At 40.6% G+C, this 19,899-nt stretch overlaps 1 protein-coding gene across 2 annotated transcripts; it reads right to left on the bottom strand.

The window, feature by feature from the left end:
* Positions 1-6,183: 6,183 nt before the first annotated feature.
* On the bottom strand, positions 6,184-18,194 carry slc34a1b (solute carrier family 34 member 1b). 2 transcript variants are annotated; one of them, XM_036007461.1, is made up of 13 exons: positions 18,043-18,194; positions 16,857-16,930; positions 16,567-16,749; positions 16,012-16,161; positions 15,591-15,734; positions 13,003-13,114; positions 12,360-12,555; positions 11,557-11,652; positions 11,264-11,330; positions 10,936-11,103; positions 10,707-10,823; positions 7,820-7,944; positions 6,184-7,307 (listed from the first exon to the last, which is right to left on the bottom strand). In XM_036007461.1, the coding sequence occupies exons 2-13, from the start codon at positions 16,915-16,917 to the stop codon at positions 6,714-6,716; spliced, it is 2,013 nt and encodes a 670-aa protein (XP_035863354.1). In that variant the 5' UTR covers positions 16,918-16,930; positions 18,043-18,194; the 3' UTR covers positions 6,184-6,713. The 2 variants fall into 2 exon arrangements, with proteins under 2 accessions (XP_035863354.1, XP_031175289.1); XM_031319429.2 differs by having other exon boundaries at positions 16,012-16,158; positions 18,043-18,193.
* Between the last annotated feature and the right edge of the window lie 1,705 nt (positions 18,195-19,899).

Raw genomic sequence — 19,899 nt, 5'->3', positions numbered from 1 at the left:
AGTCCTGTTAAATATTGCTTCTCTCTCTCTCTCTCTCTCTCTCTCTCTCTCTCTCTCTCTCTCTCTCTCTCTCTCTCTCTCTCTCTCTCTCTCCACGCTAAGATGCAATATCAGCCATGTTTGTTTTGGTTCAGTTTAATTAAAGTCTCAGGAAGCTCAGTCATCTTCAACACTGACCAAATTACAAGGAGTAGTCAGGGCAAGAGGACCAGATTTAATATTATCTGGCAGAGGCCGGAGTACTCTTCACTTCTAATTAGAGAGTTAATCATTTTCAGCTGGCGAAACACCACTCAACCATCTCACAAGCACTGGGTCGTTGAGTTGATGGCACATCTTGAAAGTGTAATACTGAAACCATCGATCATCTCAGATCCTACATACGTGTGTTGAACTTGGGTTAAGTTTTTTGTCTCATGTATTTGTGTATTTTCTTGCGTTCATTAAACATAGCAGTGTTTGTACACATCGTTCATTTAAAAATCAAGCATACATTTGAATACAAAATGATATAATTCTGGATTAATGATTCCCATGGGAATTTGGGCAAATCCACATAATATAAAAAATTGACATAACATTAACATTATCTACACTGGTAGGCTATTTTTGTTTTGTTTTATTAATCAAAGGTGTACAATATTTGTAACATACTGTATAAGTGTGAAGTGAGAAGCTTGATTAAAAATGTAAAAAGTATAGTGACAAATGCATACTAGAGCTAAAGGTAAAGTTGACGATCAAAAGAAGATCTAAATCACTTGTGTGCTTTTTCATCTTGTACTGTTTTCGTCTTGTATTTTTCCCTCCAGTCCTGCTTTCTATGTTCTATTCTTTTTACATTCTGCACATCATGATGACCAAGCAACACGGGGCAGAGGTTTAAAAGTAGAAGCCAATCTGTTATGTTGTCAGATTCCTGGTGCAAGCTTCTTTTCTCACTAACTTCTGTTTTATTGCATATTTCTGTTGTTTACTTTTTTTATATAAAAACGTGTGTTTGTTATAAAATAATTGTGTTTTTTATCCCATATAATGCAAATATAAAAATGTGTCCTCTGTTTCATTGTTGTGTCACAATGTGTAACCACTGGTCGTGGAGAGCCTGAAAAAACAAATCAAGCAATGTATCAACACATTATGCAAGATTTATTGTCAACCCAAAGCTTGAACTATTTCCCAACAAAGCCTAAATTGCACATGGCCCAGAGGTTAGCACAATTCCAGGTGTTATTGTATCCTTTACTTTGTGTATATGTAATTCTACATTTCATCATAGCGACAAACCTATTTATCAAAACATTTGAGAAATTGGGGGCATTAACATGATGCTGCATAGTTTCACATAATGGTCAAAAATGGCTCTCAATCAAGATAATAATGCTGTTCAACTTCCTGTTTAAACAAGAATAAATTACACATTATGTGAATGCGTCTGACAGGAAGTATGACTGCATTAGCTGGCGTTCAGTAACACCAAACATGATGTTAAAACAACCTTCACTACCAGCCTGCACGCAATAACAGCAGCAACAACACAAAGAGCATTAACACACGTATTTGAAATCAACCACCCACTTTGCCTTGCAGGGAGAAAGCTGACGTTGCCCTAAAAACTCCTGTCCTCTCTCTCTCTCTCTCTCTCTCTCTCTCTCTCTCTCTCTCTCTCTCTCTCTCTCTCTCTCTCTCTCTCTCTCTCTCTTTCGCTCACTCTGTCGCTCTCTCGCTCTCTCTCCTCTATTTCAGTTTCATTCAATACAAATGTGTTTGTGCTGCTAAGGAGGTAATTATGTGAGTGCAGCACAGATAAAGAGTAGTACTAAAAACTCAGGGGAAAAAAACTCTTCTCTGGTTGCTTTGGATCAGATTTCTGAAAGCATTTGAATGCATTCCGACAGCATTCATTTTTTATTTATGAGAACTTTTCAAAATATCTAAATACCTTTTGAAACCATTTAAGTGATAAGAACTTTTTTTATGATATCCCTTTTTGTATTGAAAACTGGAACCGTCTGTAGTTAACTTTTCCCACATTTCTATCTGCATGCAAATTGTACAGCAAAGATAATAGAGCAGTTTTTATAATAATGCAGCTATTTCACACTTTCAGTTAAATGGCAAAGGAAGATTTCAGTAATAATTAGGCGGGACTGTAGTCAAGTCCACCTTTGTGTGAGTCCAAGACAAGTACAAGACCAGGACTAGTCAAGACTGAGTCAAGACCAAGTCCAAAGAGGTCCAAGTCAAGGCCGAGTCCAAATGAGAGACAGAAAAATAGAATCCTCTTCAAGACTACTTACTTACCTGTTCATAATTTATGTAATGTGAGAAGAGTATATCTTCTATTTTAAGATGATAATTTTGATTTATTATTTGTAATAATCAAAAAGAGTAACACACTATAGGATCAAATTAGGCCAAATTATTTACTTAAAATATAAAATGGAAATTTTCCCATTCTTGAACTTATTACTTGTCCTGAAGTTCTCACTGACATGTCTGTGGCCATTGAGGTATATGACGCAGCCAGGCGTATACCAGGCGACCAATCTCAATGCCTGTTCTAGATGGATTTTGAATTAAACTAATACCTGTTTTCTAAACGAGCACACTTCATCAATGGTTTAGTTTTGAGGGAGGAACTTACTTACTTACTTACTTAAGAACAAAAGCATATAGTGATGGACTCGGTCGAGACCAACTAGAATATTTGGCGAGTCTAATGGCCGAGTCAAGTCCGAGTCAAAATACCAACGAGCCCAAGACAAGTCTGAGACAACAGAAAAGCGTCTTGAGTACTACAGCCCTGTAATTAGGTCCCTGTGTGTAAGTTTAATTTAAATTCTGAATATCCTCCTAACTGGATTTCCAGTTGTTGTAACAGTGAGAGGTGACCTGGACTGCACCGAGAAATGCTTGAGTCGTCACCTCTATTACTGTTTAACAAGCTACCTTACCAGCTGTGACTGATACACCTCTCCTAATGATCCCTCTTAAAGCACAAAGGGGTTTTAGGTATTACACATTACCATACTTTAATACATTTTGCTTCACTCTACCATGGCCATTGAGGTCTGATTCTGTGGTAGTATGTGCAGGCATGCAGATCTATCACTGTGCTGTATCAAAACAAAGGTTCTCATTCAAATGCACCCTCACAACTCTGTTAAGCACAGCCATAGCTTAGTTATTAGAAGAACAAATGCAAACACATAAAAGAAAACGTGCATGACATGAATATTACCATGCATTAGTGGCCAATTGGATTTGTGGCAAAGTAAAAGTGAAAGTGAACTAAGAGTACATTTGGCCCCATGGATGAGACAGAAACAGGAGTGCAGCACTTTCTGCAGGTTTGGGTAAACATGTTGTCCCAAAAGGCCCACACAATGCTAACTTAAACGTACAATATGTAACTTTCTGCCGCTATGGATCTCTCAACCAAAACAATGGATGGTAAACACAGACTTTTGATGACGTTGGGAAGTTGCGTGGAATTATGGGAGTTGTAGTTTTTTTATATTAAACACCTTCGCTGGTTAGAATGCATCTGTTCACGGACAAGTTTACTCATTCAAGTTTATTCACGTTACGTAAACGACAATGTATAAAACTGACTGTCGCATAGTAGAGGAATTACCGTTTAGTACAGGAGAACCGCGCAGGCAGTTTCGTCTCACATTAGCTGTTTAAGTGTAATTACTAATGTTAACTAGCATTTTAGTTAGCAATAATTAGCCTGTGCCTATGTTATCTCCTTACATATACCTACGCTCTCCGTCTATGCAATATTCGGAATGATTGAGATTTCTCTTGGCACAGCTACCAGAAGACTTCCAACTTTCAGACACATTGCTCACGGCACATTTACGTCGTCTCTCTCAGTTGGAGGCTGCGCAGTAACGCTCAGCCATCACTGGAAAAGTGCTTCTAATGGCCTTCACTGGTCTCCGTCCAGAGCAACGGGATCTGTTGGTCCATTCTTATATACTGTCTATGGCTAAAACACAAAATATTTCACATATCAATGTCACCTTTTGGATGGTTTCAACACCGGGGTGGACGGGGTTTGTTGTACGCTAGCTAGCTACTCAACGAGGCTGAGAGACAGGTGTGGGTGGGGATTGCCGGGGGAATCTTTGCGACGGCGAGGACGTTCAATAGCCGTTGTGCAGCAACAGAAAATCTCCAAGCTGCCCGGAATGATCTCCCCTTCACTTTTCTGTAATCTTAATTTTTCGTTTTGGTGCTTAAAGTAAATTATTTCTGCATTTCACCACTCATTTCTAAGAAAATTTTAGAAGCAAAACTATTTATTTAAAAAAAATTCTCCTTATATATGGAGTGATCACTTCAGCAAGCAATCTGGATTAATTTGCTTTGTATTGAGTTTTGAAATGAGTTTGCCATAACATTATTTATAAACATTAAGTGATATAGTAAGACATATAAAGTAATCTAATGATTTGATGATTTTACCATAGAACTGTTTTTTTGGCAGTAATGATGTCTCTTGACCATAATTTTGATTAAGTGTACTGTAATCACTTTGAGAAATACTCGGCCAACATCTAACACAGCAAGAGTAAGCTGCTGATAAATTGCTGCATCAGCACCATGGGTAGTGAAGCGAAATGCTTTGGAAGCAAAATCTGAGGGCTTGAGGGTTGAAATGGTTCATAAAATTAGCTATTGAAGAATGTGGTGTGACTTCAGCCCTATGAAGCAAGTTGTGCCTAAACAGCAGAAAGATATAACTTTGTAGTCTCTTAAGGGATTAACTTCCCACACACACACACACACAAACACACACACACACACACACACACACACACACACACACACACACACACACACACACACACACACACACACACACACACACGAGAGATGTACAGTAAGTAACAGATTCCACTGAATAGGATCACAAAAATGGAAAATTTCACAGAAAAAAATTAATTGCAGCGATAAGTGACAAAAGGGGGCCATTTTAGGAGCATGTACGTGTGAATCAGTGTAAATAGTGTGTTCATTTTTATCAGATAATAATGTAGTTGCTGTGAGTCCTTGGATGCGAGGGCCTGGCAGGACCGTGATCCTCTGTCACAAGAATTTGTTAAGGATTAATAAAGTTCTATTTCATCTTAAACTGCAGTTCCCTCTGCTCAATCCTTCTCAGACTGCTCTCTACATCAGACTCAGCAGGGGGATGCAAACTCTGTCCAGACGGCCATGTATGGTAGGCTGCATCTCATTTAAAAAAAACAAACTTTAAAGAGCATGGCAGGATCAGAGGAGAGAGACTAAGCTGCTTTTGTTGAAACAAAAAGTGTCTGGAGTGTACGTTTGCAGATTATGAGGTCCTTGAACAGGCAAAATAAAAGGACACATTTTCCTACTGAAAAAGTTATTTCAAGTAAGACACACAATAATGAATGAAGTCTCTCTTTTTAGTTCTGAACACCAAGCTGCAATTTTACCAGCAGAGACAAACTAGTTATTCATTTAATGTGTACTTTCATCCTGTTTGCAAAGCGCTCATCAAAGTCTGACACCTTAAAAGTGATTATTATTATTATTCTCTCATCAAATCAGCAGACTTTAGGGAGTCAACATTTCTTAAACGCATGATCAATTGCTACTGTGCAACAGAAAAAAACAGCACATATTCACACATTCAACAACACCTCCCGAGTGTGCATTCTTTCCCACTTAAACACACACACACACACACACACACACACACACACACACACACACACACACACAGAAGCTAACGCGATGATTATTTGAATCATTTGTAGCGTCTGCGTGTATCCAGTCGCCCACCTACACTTATATAACAAGTGAGTACAGAGTATTTTAACATAATGATCAAACATTTATCCACTCAGTAATAAGATTGTTTTATCATTATAATTTCGGCCACCAACAGTGCTGGTTTCCTTTTTGGACTAACAGACAACACAAAATAGATGAGCTTTGCACCCAGGACTACTGAATCCTGGGACATTTAAGAGCTAATGATGATCAGTTTTATATTCACTTATAAACATTTGCAGCAAGAAATATTGTTGGCTAGTTAAAGCTGCGATGTGGAGTTTTCTTGTAAACAAACAAAAATTGACATGTTTACATTTTGTGTTTCTCACCCAACTGCTGGTCGTTTTCTTCTTCACTGCCTTTGTCGTTGCATTGCTACCTTTTTTTTTGGCAAATCAGCTAAATGGCTTGAAACCAAAAGCAGGAATGCATGCTTGCATGTGCACAAACAATATGGGGCCTCTCTTATAAAAACATTGCTCCATAGCACCACTAGTGGTCAAAACCCCCTCAGTGTACCTTTAATGCAGTTCCTAAATCATGCTGTTTATATATCATTAATTGAATTTGAAAGTTCATTATTTATCTCGACAACAGGTGACAAAAAATGCATTAAGTAGCTGTTCTGTTCTTTGGTTCTTTCGGTTCTTTGATCATATCATATGATCTTCATCAGCAGGTGAAGCTTGCTCAGCTGGATGGAAATTAAACATGGATGGAAATCTCATGCTGTGTTCATGATATGTAGCCTAGTTTTGTGAGGATCTTCTGATTATCAATCAATTCATAATCAAAATAGGGGTTATTTTCAAAGCATTATAAAATGGCTTTTCTCAATTCCAACTATCACCACAATATTATATACAACATGCAGTATAAAAGTTGTTTGACTACAGTGGAGTGCTGTTGCACCTCTCTAACCCTTTTAATTTAAGCACCCTCACACCTGGTCTGCTCTCATCCAGGAAGTCCAGGACTGGGTTGTCATAAGCCAGCTGTGCCTTCCTCTGGGCAGGCTCTTTCTGCGTGTTGACAGAGGTCGTCTGTGTCGATATATGCTCCTCTTCTTCTTCTCCCTGCTCCTCCTCGCTTGCAGAGCTGCAGCAGACAGTTGCCTTGGTGATGAGGCGGTCGAGCGGTTTGAGAGAGTGCATCCACTGGGGCAGGAAGTCCCAGCTCTGGAGCTTAGCGGGCAGGTGGCGAGGACTATGAGCCTGCATCACATTTACCAAGGTGATGAAGATGGTCACCCCCAGGAAAGGAGCCCCAACGCCAGCCATCACCCGCCAGCCTGCCAGCGAGAGGCCCAGCACCAGCGAGGGCAACAGCAAGAAGCAAAGGAGAAGGTACAAGACTGCAAACCAGCGGTACTTTGCAGTGCGCTCACCCAGGACACGAGCCATTCTTATCGGCAGGCGCGTGAAGGGGAAAGGATACCACAGCAGAATGCCAAAGACGTTGAAGAAGAGGTGACACAGAGCAATCTGCATACAAAGACAAGATGAAGAGATACAGGTTGTGGGTGCTAAAGAATGCAATTAACAGTCAATGTGTGTTGTCATTTACATCCTCAGACATGACAACATTCATTTCATAAACATAATCCAATGACACCAGATAGTTCCAGATTTTACAGTTCCGTCTCAGAGAAGACTAACAAAAAACTCCCTGAAGGGTCCACTTAGTTACCTCCAGCTTATTTGCATAATTCCAATTTCATAAATATACATACATTATTGTAATCTACCATCTGTGGATAATTCAATGTAAACATATTTTTGTTTGTGTAGGAAAAATATATGTGTTGACTCCCTTAGTGTTGTCTCACTGTCTGTGTCCATCCCCCTCTCTGAGAGGCATATCACTGGAAAATATATATTCAATATTTTTTCGTCTAAGTGGGAGGGTGGTGGTAATGGTGCCATCACTTTTGCTTTTTTTCTCATTTTCCTGCAGTTTAAAAATGGCTGTTGTATCTGATAAAACACTGGCTTACTTGTATGGCCGCTGCTAGCTTGTTCCCAGGACTGGCCAGAGCTGCCAGCAGGGCTGTGGCAGTGGTGCCAATGTTGGACCCGAGGGTGAGAGGATAGGCCCGCTCCAGGCTGATCACACCAATACCTGAGGGAGACGACAGAAACAGAGGAAACCAGGGCAGTAAATAAAGATGGTTAACCAGGAAATGATATAGCTTCTATAGTATCCACTTCTTTCTTTTGTGTTAAGACTGAGACTAGGCGCATTACAATCATCGTCAAGTGTCAACGATGATAAACATTCGTCAAAGCTACACTGATTTGTCTTGAAAAGTGGATACGTTTGATTAAGATTACATTTCTGAGCAGTTGCTAAAATTGGAATCCAGTGCCTTTACAAGGATAAGACACAAGAAAAATCCACAGAATCAACAAAATAAATGTGCTGAGAGATGTGCTGAGAGTCATGAAGGCCTAAATAAATTTAAAATGGTTTAAAAAAAACATTGGAAATATTACAACAGTTTGACTCAAATTTCATCTCAGATAAATAGACAAAAATATAAAATCATTCGTACTTGGTGTTAAAGACGAACGAAAGCCAATTTTTGAAAAAGCAACAGAGGAATCATAGAGGCTGAAATACAACTTTGCCAGATACGATGACTAATGACTAAGACTGCTTGACAGCAAGTGAAGACCACAGTAGGGAAATGCTGCTATTCTGCTATATATAGTTATACAAGTACTGAAATTGCATGCAAGTGGTTGCTTTCTTACAGTTTATTTTCAATACATGATACTAAGACATGGTAACAGCGAGGGTTGAAGGGGAGGTACTGCTAAAATCTAAAGTAAAAGAAACAGAAATACTTAATTGAGTAGATCTGAGGATTGTAAATTATCCATGTCTATTGTCTCTTGCCTTTTAGCTTATTTCTCCAAGCTGCTTAATTACTCCTGTTTAAAAGAAAACATGATTCCCATCTCATATTTATCACAGAGTAGCAGGCTGATGATTTAGTCATCACTGATTTTACATGCTTCATTTAGCCAGTGGCATACAGTGCCGGTTATGCAACATGTTCTTACAAAATTCACAAGACTCAATCAGTGGAAATAAGCAGGTTAACGTCCTTATTTGGCTCCATGTAGCTGGCAAATGAGCTATTAGCCACTACGGGGAAGAAAATCTGAGGTATTTTCTTCCCCGTATGAGAACATATTAATTTTAAATAGCCATTAAATGAGAATGAAAAGGAGCAATCTGGTAAACCTTTGCTCATTGTACAGTTCACAGTTTATTGCTGTATATGTAAATGTCTGTTCAGAGGTTGTGGTGTTTGAATTTCTAACTTGGTGGCCTTGGAAACAACAGCCCAATTTACAAGCAAATAGATTGCATTAGTACTTCTTCCAGGTTTGATTGACATTCAAAGGTATGTGCTATTGTTCTTTCTCTCTCTGCCACAACAACTTTAAAACAAAGTATTCACATAAACTGATATCCATGTAAAACATTAAAAGTGATAATTTAAGCTCACAAAATACAGTGGTAAACCTCAAATGCCAGAAGCAGAGTGCAGGCAAGTAGCATGACTGATAGTCACTTCTGCACAGTGCTGGTCAACATTCTGTTTGATAAGACATTACAAGAGAATCCCTGAAGGCTTGCACCAAATGAAACATAACTGCGGGCTCAGAAGGAGATCACATCAGTCCAACCTTTAGACTGGGCAGATGCTACAATCGGACTTTAAACAACATTTTCTCAGAGATCACCCAACACAAACTGGAGAAAACTAACTGAGCTGCAAAGTCAGGTTGGACAGTGAGAAGTACGAATGGCATGTGAACGGTAAACTAAAGTCACAACCTTTCAGAAAAGTAAAGTTATGAATATGAACAATCTCAGTGCTTTGCCGCACTCTTAGTTATATCTGATTGCTCTGTTGCTTTGTGGATGTTATGTGTTATGTGATCCACAGTGCCATATCCTTTGATCCTATACGCACAGAAAGCCCATATGCGTGGGGCAGTGGGGGGCAGTGGAGGGCAGTGGTGGCCTAAAGGTTAGAGAAGCGAGCTTGGGACCGGGAGGAAAGTGAAAGTGAAAGACTTGTCCCTCCCTCATTACCACCACTGAGGTGCCCTTGAGCAAGGCCCTTAACCCCAACCGCTCCAGTGGAGCTGCTCAGTGCCCAGCAGATCAGACTGTGGTTGTACTAGGCAGCTTCCAGGTATGAATGTGTAACTGTGTGAATGTGACAACAAAAATTGTTCTCAATCGACTTACCTGGATAAATAAAGGTTTAAAAAAAAAAAAAAGTATACTAATTCTGAATCACAAAGAAAAATTGCAATAAAAGACTATAATGTATGAGTAGAATCTGTTATGAGAATTACAGCTACTGATATAGAACCAACAAAAGTATCACTAATTACCCATCAGGCTGCCACGATTAACTGTCCAAATTGCCTGAAAGTATTTCTGATGAGAGAATAAAGTGGTGGACAGTTGTTTAGCATTACTCACATATCTTTCATACTGTAATAACCAAGCGATGCTGCCACATGGTTTCACACTCACACAGAGGTGATGACAGACACATGGTTATATTGATATTATTCAGCCTTTTAATGGCTGAGGGTGTTTTAAAATGGTTCGGCCTACTGTGGTCACTGAGGTGGGTGGTGGTCAAGAGCAAGAAAGATAGTACACATCCAAGAGAGTAAAACAAGCCATGCAGCAAGTTTTTTTTTTTTTTGTAAAAACACTAAAGAACTTAGGTCACCAAGAATTTATGAAGTTTTAATTCTAACCCTAACTGACAACACAAACAGAACAAAGAGCATTTATTTAATATCTTTCCAGCAGCTATAAATACTGTACCATACGTCACCTACCTATCAGGGGAGTCATGGTTGAAGTAAAGACAGAGCTGCTCTGGACCACAAATGTTACCCCTGCACCCACGAACATGGCCATGTATCCTGACAGCCACCCACACGGATATGGCAGGTCTGTTGAGATAAAGAGAGGAAAGATGGAAATTACCCACGTGTATATTAAACACATTAATTCTGCTACATGTTGAAGTGGTGTGTAAAACCAGCAGCTCAAAAGCATGCCCACCTGTGTTGATGACTTTATGGATAACCTTTGCGACTTGGCCTTTAAGAAGAGAGTTGAGCAGCTTGACCAGAAGCAGCAGACAGGTGCAGAGGACAGCCAGAGAGCCTGCCAGGAGAATCAGGCCCACCGTGAGGTCTGACAGCCCGGTAGACACAAACAAATGCCTACCTGCAGAGTGACAGGACCAGCAATCATGAGGAAATGATCCCACAAGCAGGTTCACTACATTTTTAACAGGGCTAACACTGAAAAGAAAATGCATACTAAAAATACATTGTACAATTCACAAGATAGGGTGGGTTACAGATAATATTGAGTTTGAACTCACACTTCAGTGACAACTGGGACGAGTCATGACTGGGGCCACAGTTTCCAGTGCTCACATTGCCAGTGGACTGCTGAAAGGAAGGAAGGAAGAAAGAAAGAAAGAAAGAAAGAAAGAAAGAAAGAAAGAAAGAAAGAAAGAACGAAAGAACGAAAGAAAGAAAGAAGCATCTGTGATCAAACCACAAATTAGCAACACATTTTTCACTGGCAGCAGTGTCACGCTCTATTTGGCGCCAGAGTGTGACACAATGTGTCTGCATGTGCAGGAGACAGCAGTGGAGACAGTGCCATTACCATAACAAGGTCAGTCTGGCACCATTCTTTCACCAGGCTTCTGTTCCTCATGTCCTGATTTCCCATGGCGATGCCTGTGATCACACACTTGTCCAGCTGAGGGTGAAAGAAGAAATAGTTCTCATTTTTTCATATCAATGATTCAAAGGAGAGCAAAACTTTCAGTCCTTCAACCAGAAAGCCCAACAAAGCCATACGTTCAATTCCCCTTACAGCCAAGACACTTAGCTCCGCCCCCTTAGTTACTGTTGCTGTGCCTATCAAGCTTCCCAACCTTGCACAGTTAAAACAAATATAATAATAATTAATTATTATATGTAGATAAAAGAATAACAGTGGCAGATTTACAACTCAAAATTATTAGTACTTTTTAAAACAATGGGTCCTTGAGTTCAAAGAGAGGTAGACAAAAGCAAGCCTTTCATTTGTAGCCTGCGATGACAAATTTGCCAGCTGAAATGGCAACTGATGCAGTTCTTATCAGCTGTAGCTAATTAAGCTAATGTAGGCATCATGACTAAGTTTAAAATGTGAAGCTAACGCTACATGTCCCAGGCAAAAAGTTAGCATCCTCATCCGTTCATGATCCATGTAGAAAACATATAGAAACAACATTGCTCTTGTATTGCAGTGCACAGCCCTGTAAATTCTTTAAATACAGAGTAGACTCTTAATACAGAAATCCATTGACAGACCTGCTATGACTACTTACGGTGGCTAAGCTATGATTGGACAATCACTGTTTGGGGGAGGGGTTCAGCAAATGGTCAATTACAAAAATGCTGATTGGCTGATAGTTTTACCTGTATGATGAGCTTGGTGACTGGCTCGGTGATGACTTTGAGCAGCTCAGGTGCTTCTTCCCCTGGTTGCAGCTTGAAGCTGGTGACCAGCATGTGTGACAGCCGGGCCATGAGGCCACTCGCCACCTCCAGCGGCAGCAGAACCAGCACCGACAGCCAGTTGAAGCAGTCGTGGATTGTTGCCCCAGCAAAGGCACTGCAGTGGTTCACAATCATTTTGTGTGTTAACTAAGGTCAGCCTGACCAACTACTCAAAATGATTGCTTGCTAATCTGCTTTTCATGGCTCAAATTGTTTTGATGTGTGTGATGTAATGAGCATTTTAGTTTTGACTTTTTGTTTATTTTACCAGACACAGATTAAGCAACATGCCATCTGTTCAGTACTGTATATTTTCAAGCCAAAGGGTTACTGGTGTGGGATCAATGTGGATTGGTGCCATTATTGTCACTGAAATTACATTCAAATGTAGGCTGAAGCAAAGAATGCTTTCTCTATTTTCTCCTCTGCACTTTTAACACTTTCGTTATTCTTTCCTTCATCTCCACACTTATCCCCTTCACTTTTCCATTTCAATTTCTTCTTCCCTGCTCTTCAGCTTCCCCTCCACTTATCCTCTGCCTTGCCCCCTTTCTTCACTCACCGTTGAAACTCGCTCCTCTCTGCTGCTTGCATCATTGCCACAATGGTGTTTGTGACTGAAGTCCCAATATTGGTCCCCATGATGATTGGAACAGCTGACCTCACTTCTAGCACTGTAAAGTGAGACCACAGCTTAGCGGTTCATTTCACTTGAAAGTCATCATTCTTAATACGGTATGCATATGTAGTTATACAAAAAAACATTGAATGGGGGTGAAAGGTGATTGCAATTTGCAAATGAGTTGAGACAGCTTAGCCTTCACACTCTGCAGGGAGGTTTAATGTTGAGGATGCCTTTAATGATGATGACCCACTAGACATGTTCACGCCTGCATGCCTATATACACACATCCATTTCTTCACATTGAAGGATTTTAATCTAAAATGTGACCGATTTGACCGGTCTGGCCCTAAAAAGGCCAGACTTAACCTGACTCCAATTCTTTGGTCACTATTTGTGTTCGTTTACTGGTAGATCAGAGAAATAAAACTCAGGAATCAAATCAAGACCAGGATTCGTCCAGTTAAAGTTAATAACAAGTTTAGTGAATGATATTGCAGAAATACAAGTACATGTACATGGATCTGATACAAGGCAAAGTCTATCTCCTAACGGACCGACAGCGTTTCCCCTAGCATCAGGTGCTGCTAAGTTAAAATGCTGTCTATTTATCCATTTCTGTCCCATCCCTGGTGGTGCCCTCATCAGTTTGGATCCAGTCCAGATCTTCTGGCTCCAGCCGGCTCCTGACTAATTTGTAACACTGTATAAAAAACATGACCTTGACTTCCAATTCTCAGCTCAGAAGAAGCAAGCCACTATTGTTGGATTTTGAACACCTGTGTTTTAATCTCCAGCAAACTTTAAGGAGTTTTCATGAGAGCCAGGTCATTTCCATACAGTGTCACAAATCCCGCGCTTGCATAGTGCTGACCATTGTTTTGCCTCGTTCCCTCCCCTGATCAGAGTTTCTTTCTCACCCTTCCTTTGACCCAGGGAAACAGAGACATTGAGGTCAGCCCCATGAACTCTAAAACCTTTTCTCAACACTTTCACAAAATATATTCTAACAACATCCATTCCTTTGCATCTCTTTTTGTCTTTAATAATTACCTATAATCGTTCTAGGTCTACTATACTAGGTCTCTTATAGAAAGGATTTAGAAGAAGAGCGGAAGCTCCTGCATACTGATATCATTCACTTTAACCACTTTAATGAAACAAGACTCGTTAGAAACTGACAGGTCATAAGCTCACTGTGTAATAATCTTATGAGGCATAATAAACTGTAGACTGACTGAGATGGTGGAAGATTACGGAGTGTGAATGGTTTGATTTCATAATCTCTCTTGCCTGATATCAGACAGAATTGTCAACTCCATTTCCATCTTCAGTCTGACATTGCCTCCACTCTAACCGATTTCCATCGGCGAGAGGGAAATGGTTTTCCTTAACCAATCACAGACCAACATATCCGCCTGAATCTAACGTCATTTTAAGTCGACACTGATGTGTAGCCATCCCAATATACTGATTTTGCCAGGGTTTTAAGAGTGGAGCGGAGTCAAGTAAAAACAACAACAACAACAATAACAAACTACAATGTCAGGTGATATTGAGAAGACGTTCCGTATAGCTTGACAACAGCAATAGTCCCGCCTGTGGCTCTGATTGGCTAATCGTGAGTGAGAGAAAAAACAATAATAAATGTATTCCACCAACAAGACAGCTCATGCCTGATAAGCCTAGCTTATTATGTGCCGTAGACCTCCATTGTTGTCCAAAAAACATTAAATACACATTAATGAGCTACAACGTTGCACTAGCTGACATGTTCCCTTCATCAGGATAAACATGGGCACTGTAGTTTATTTTGAGTTAATCCCAAATACACGGTTTGGCAACCAGAAAGAGCACCAACTGTGTATTCATCCGCAGCTGAAAATAGTCCCTAACAAATGCTCTATTTACTTAGAACTACAGTGCCCAGCTGTTCCAAGATATTACTTTGCCTTTTTAAAAATTAGAATATGGAATTGGAACACAACATTTTGTCACTGGTAAGACTGAATGGGCTTGGAGCTGAGAACCACAGACAGGAAGTTGCAAAGTATTGAGAAATCGACTAACACATTTTTGGTCTTGGTTTTGAATAACAGAACAGAATAACACCAGCGTTTAAATGATGTTACAACATGGGAGAATGTACTTCTGCTACAGTAGTTTACACTTGACTGCTAGAGAACAGTAATGTTGGTTATGTGTAAATATAAACAGCTAAATCTTCCTCTGTCCTAATATACATTAATCTGCCTACATGTATGTGTTTAACCTAAGCTGTATTTGTTAATTTGATCCTAAATGCTAAGCCTTAAATCAAGTAGCATCATTGAATGTATCCTTCATAGGGAACACAGCATGAGATGGGGCTGGGTGCCAGAAAAATAAGATTATAACTATAAACTGCAAATTAATTTAATTTATTTGTTATGCCACACATGCACCATGGGAGTTTTTTATTTTATTATTGCTATGTTATTGTTTTTCTGTTTACTGTAGTACACACACACTTTAATGCTCATACTCACGTCCAGAGGCCACCAGACTGACGACAATGGATGTGGAGGTGGATGAGCTCTGGACTAGCACAGTAACTAAGATCCCCACCACCAGTCCTGCCACAGGGTTAGACAGCACCGCATTGTCCTGGAAAATGTCCCCTGCCACTTTACCTAGTTAAATATGCCGCCCACATACACACAGAGACATAAAAAATGCAGGTCTCAGACATGACCACGTTGCCAAGAGCAATGTTAAACAAAATTGAAACTGCCTGTTTCCCCAAATCCAAAAAGGTCACCAAATGAAGCTTTGCGGTAAATTATAGGCTACAGCAGGGCCCCAATAGGAGAGTGTGAACTGTTCTGCAGTGACTCACTAATTGTCAAAGATCAACTGGCTGAGTCACTATCAACCCGCTGAGGGGGCAGTGAGGGTTATGGTACTTACCCCCTGCTAACTGGAAGGCAGAGCTCAGAGTGTCCAAGGAGCAAACAAAGAAGAAGAGGAGGATGAGGAGGAGAGGCATTTTGGATAAATTGATAAGGAGCTGTTTGATCTTGTTCGGACTCACTGCTGTCGGCTCTGGAGAGCTATCTGCTTAAAACAACAACCAAAGAGATGGTTAGCCTCACAATATGCCCCACAGTAGAGTGCAAAGTCACCAAAAAATACATCAAAGATTTAAAACTGGCCACTACATCACACTATTTCTCTCATTATTGTGATTTAAGTGTTGTGGATGAGAGAGATCTCACATAGAGAGCAAAGCCATCTGACATACTACATTACACGTGCAGGCAAAACTGCTGAGTGACAGCAGGACTTTGCTTTTGTTGTCCAAGCAGCGTGATCCCACTGGCCCTGTGTGTCTTTGAGTATGTCCTTATCTAATGAGCATGTGGTTCTGCTTCTGCTGCTGTTATTTGCCTTTTCAAAGAGATCAGTCCTGCTGCCAACCCAAGACATGAATGTGCGGTTCCTCTCTTAATGCCACTCTTTTACCTTTCTCTTTAGGGAGTCTGTCTGCCTCCCTGAGTGAAGGTTTGCTGAAGGGATGATTGGTATGTTGGCTGTAGCCCTCAAAACTGCTGCTGAGATCAAGGCTGGAGCCCATGCCAGACTCCCTGTCCTCCTCCTGCAGGAGTTTGGGCTGTGAGGAGAGCTGCGTGCCATGCATCCTCAACCCTGATAAAAAATAACAACACAACAGTATACACTCAGGTGGGGAGGATCAGCTTTGAAGCATTTCAAACTAAGAAACAGAATGATGGGAATTGAAACTAATAAGTTACCATTGTAGCGGAGCCCTGTGCTCCGTCCATAAGACACTATAGTTATAGACCGAGAGGACATGGTGCTTTGAATGCTGCGTAGAGACATGGAGGTAATTAAAATCACAGGATGACACCGTTGTACACATGTGAGAGTGAATGTGTTTATCAGCCACCTGCAACAGTAAAAAGAAGCCAAAGAAGACCAACATGTATATGAGCCCATCTCTCACCACACTACTGAGATCAACAGACAAGCAATTAGAAGGGAAGAAAGGCCGCCCACATGGTTTGTAATTGCCAGCTGTCCTTTATTCGAGGTCAAATCGCACACTTAAACTACATACACCGCGAGGCATCGTCTCGCCTCGCAACAAATAAGCAAAAAAGAATGAAACATCAGTATCCATGTTAATTGTCTTGTCCTCCTTTTCCTGCAGCTGCAAGTCAGCTCTTAAAGGGACTCTCCGCTGTCTATAGAGCAGCAATTCCCTTCAAAGATTTTCACACTTTCGGTTTAAAGAGAACAGTTTTTCCCCCTTTTCATGTCAGCCACTTTCCCCTATTTTGGGGACTCCAGTGGAGGAGGGAGTACTAATGTGTCTCTGTAAAGCAAAGAGGATGCAAGTGAGTTCAGTAATTAAAGCAATTACAGTCGCTGCATCATTCTAATTCTGTGTGGCATCCTCCTGCAGCTTCTGATGAGCAAAGAGGCACATGTACGTCTATCTGTATGTGGGAGTATGTGAGACAAGTTCCACAGATTGCATCTGAATATACTCTGAATGTTTTGTGCATAGTGTGTGTGTGTGTGTGTGTGTGTGTGTGTGTGTGTGTGTGTGTGTGTGTGTGTGTGTGTGTGTGTGTGTGTGTGTGTGCATGTAATGTTATCATCTAATCTACCTGTCCCACGCTCATCTGTTTGCCAGTCTACCACTCTCACTGTTTCTCTGTGTTGCTGTGAGTTTGCCTTTAAGTCACTGTGGCTCACATGTAATCTCTATGCTCTTTATCCTTCGCCATACTCTTTCTACTTGAGTTTTACTTAAAGTAGAAAAAATACTAAGGATTAATTAAACGTTTAGTAGCAGTTGTCAGTGAGTGGTAGACTTTGTATTAAGTTTACATATGACGTTGGTATTGATGGGAAAAAAAAGAAACGATACTACATAAATATGTGATATTTACATATGCAGAAGTATCTTACCTTGTCTGAAACAGTCTGGTGTTGTGTATGACCCTCTGGAAAGTATCAAACTGAAGTGTAAATCATCTTTAAATAAGCTACCAGGAAACACCTCATCTCGTGTCGCTTAACCATCATCAGAGACCTCATTGTTAATCAATAACACAGATCCTTAACTTAATGATGCATGAGTTGGGAAAGTACGTTGTGTATTAGGTGATGAATGGTGTTTGTTCAACCAGCTATTTTTCACCTGATAAAGAATCCAAGATGAAGAGGACTGTTGATCCTTGTTGTTTAATGTTCTTCTAAGAACAGGAGAAAACTGACACCTAGTGGTAAATGTTGGAACATCATTTCTGCACTGGCTTCTCAAGTCCGCTCTTATTTTCACGCAGCTGTTTTCATCACGTACTGTAGTTTGGCACAGATAAAAGCCAGGGTATTAAATGATCATTTCTTGCATGAGATAGGTCAGTGGAAGTATTTCAAACACGTACTGTGTAATCTCCATGACTTGTGCAGAATGTTCAGGTGCTTAAGTACTTTGCCAGGACTCAAGATCAAGCATGTTATGATTGGAAATTAACTATCAGTGAGATTTTCTGAGCTCCTCTTAGCACACACGTACACACATTTACTTACACACTCCACTGCCTATAGGCAATGCCTTCCACTGCAGGGGAGAACGCCGTGTTGTCCTGAGTAACAGGGTAATTGTTAACAATTGGTCCAGCTGCAGTTCTGTCATATCAGCAGTGCTCTCAACCAAATCTGCCAAACTTGCTGACCTCAGACTTGTATCCATGAACTCAATAGCAGAACTTAATAACCCACTAGACTACAGTTGTTACTTTCCAAACTGTTATGAGAGCTGGGAGCCAGAGAGAGAGAGATAACAGCTCTGTTGTTGCACTGGAGCCGAGGCTGCTGCTGCTGCTGCTGCTGTCAATGGTGGCGAGGGGATAAATCCTTGAGATTTGGTGCGGCAAGAGACATAGAGACGTACATGCACATATGGACACACACATGTAATCACTCATACAACACACATGGCTAAATCTCTGACGCGGTTCCAGAGCCCCCCCCCCCCCCCCCCATGATGCTGTTAATCCCCTCTCCAGATGTTCACAGCTGTTTGGGGGAAAAGCAAACAGAGGCCACAGGGGCTTCATACACCATCCTGCCACTCAAAACACCTGCCAGTTTTGGCCGGGTTGGGCTCGGTAGAGCAGGCGCACATATACTCAGAGGTTTATACCTCGACGCAGAGGTCCAGGGTTCGAATCCGACCTGTGACGATTTCCTGCGTGTCTCCCCCCTCTCTCTCACGTAGCTGTCCTGTCAATTAAAGGCGGAAAATCCCCAAAAAAATAATCTTTAAAAAAAAAACACCTGCCAATCACTGAGCTATAGTGCACGCTGTTAGTCCACCTCTGCTCCTCAGTAGGCCGTCCTATCCTGTGTTAAGCTTACAACGCCTGAGGGATTCCATATGATGCTTTCAGTACGCTTGCAGTCTGTTATTTAAGTGAAGGGAATTATAGAAACATGTCAGTTAATTAAATATGGCAGGTAATAAATGGACATCCATATTCTGTAGATGTCATTTAGAATCATTTATTTGCAACTGTTTTTGCTTTAATTAATTAATTAATTAAGTGTTGAAGTACAGTACTTTTTTTAGAGAGAAAATGCCAGAAATCCACTGGTTCTGACTGCTGAAATATGAATATATTGTTTAGATAGTACATCAAAACAATGTGACGTCACCTTGGATTTTCCCCTATTTTGTGTCATTTTATACGTCAAAACAGTTGGTTCAAACAAGTGGCAGATAATTTTATACTGAAAACAATTGTTACTTGTCGTCTTAAT

Source organism: Sander lucioperca, chromosome 1, assembly GCF_008315115.2.
Source record: "Sander lucioperca isolate FBNREF2018 chromosome 1, SLUC_FBN_1.2, whole genome shotgun sequence".
Classification (NCBI taxonomy): domain Eukaryota; kingdom Metazoa; phylum Chordata; class Actinopteri; order Perciformes; family Percidae; genus Sander; species Sander lucioperca.
This window is presented reverse-complemented; position numbering and strand designations above follow the sequence as displayed.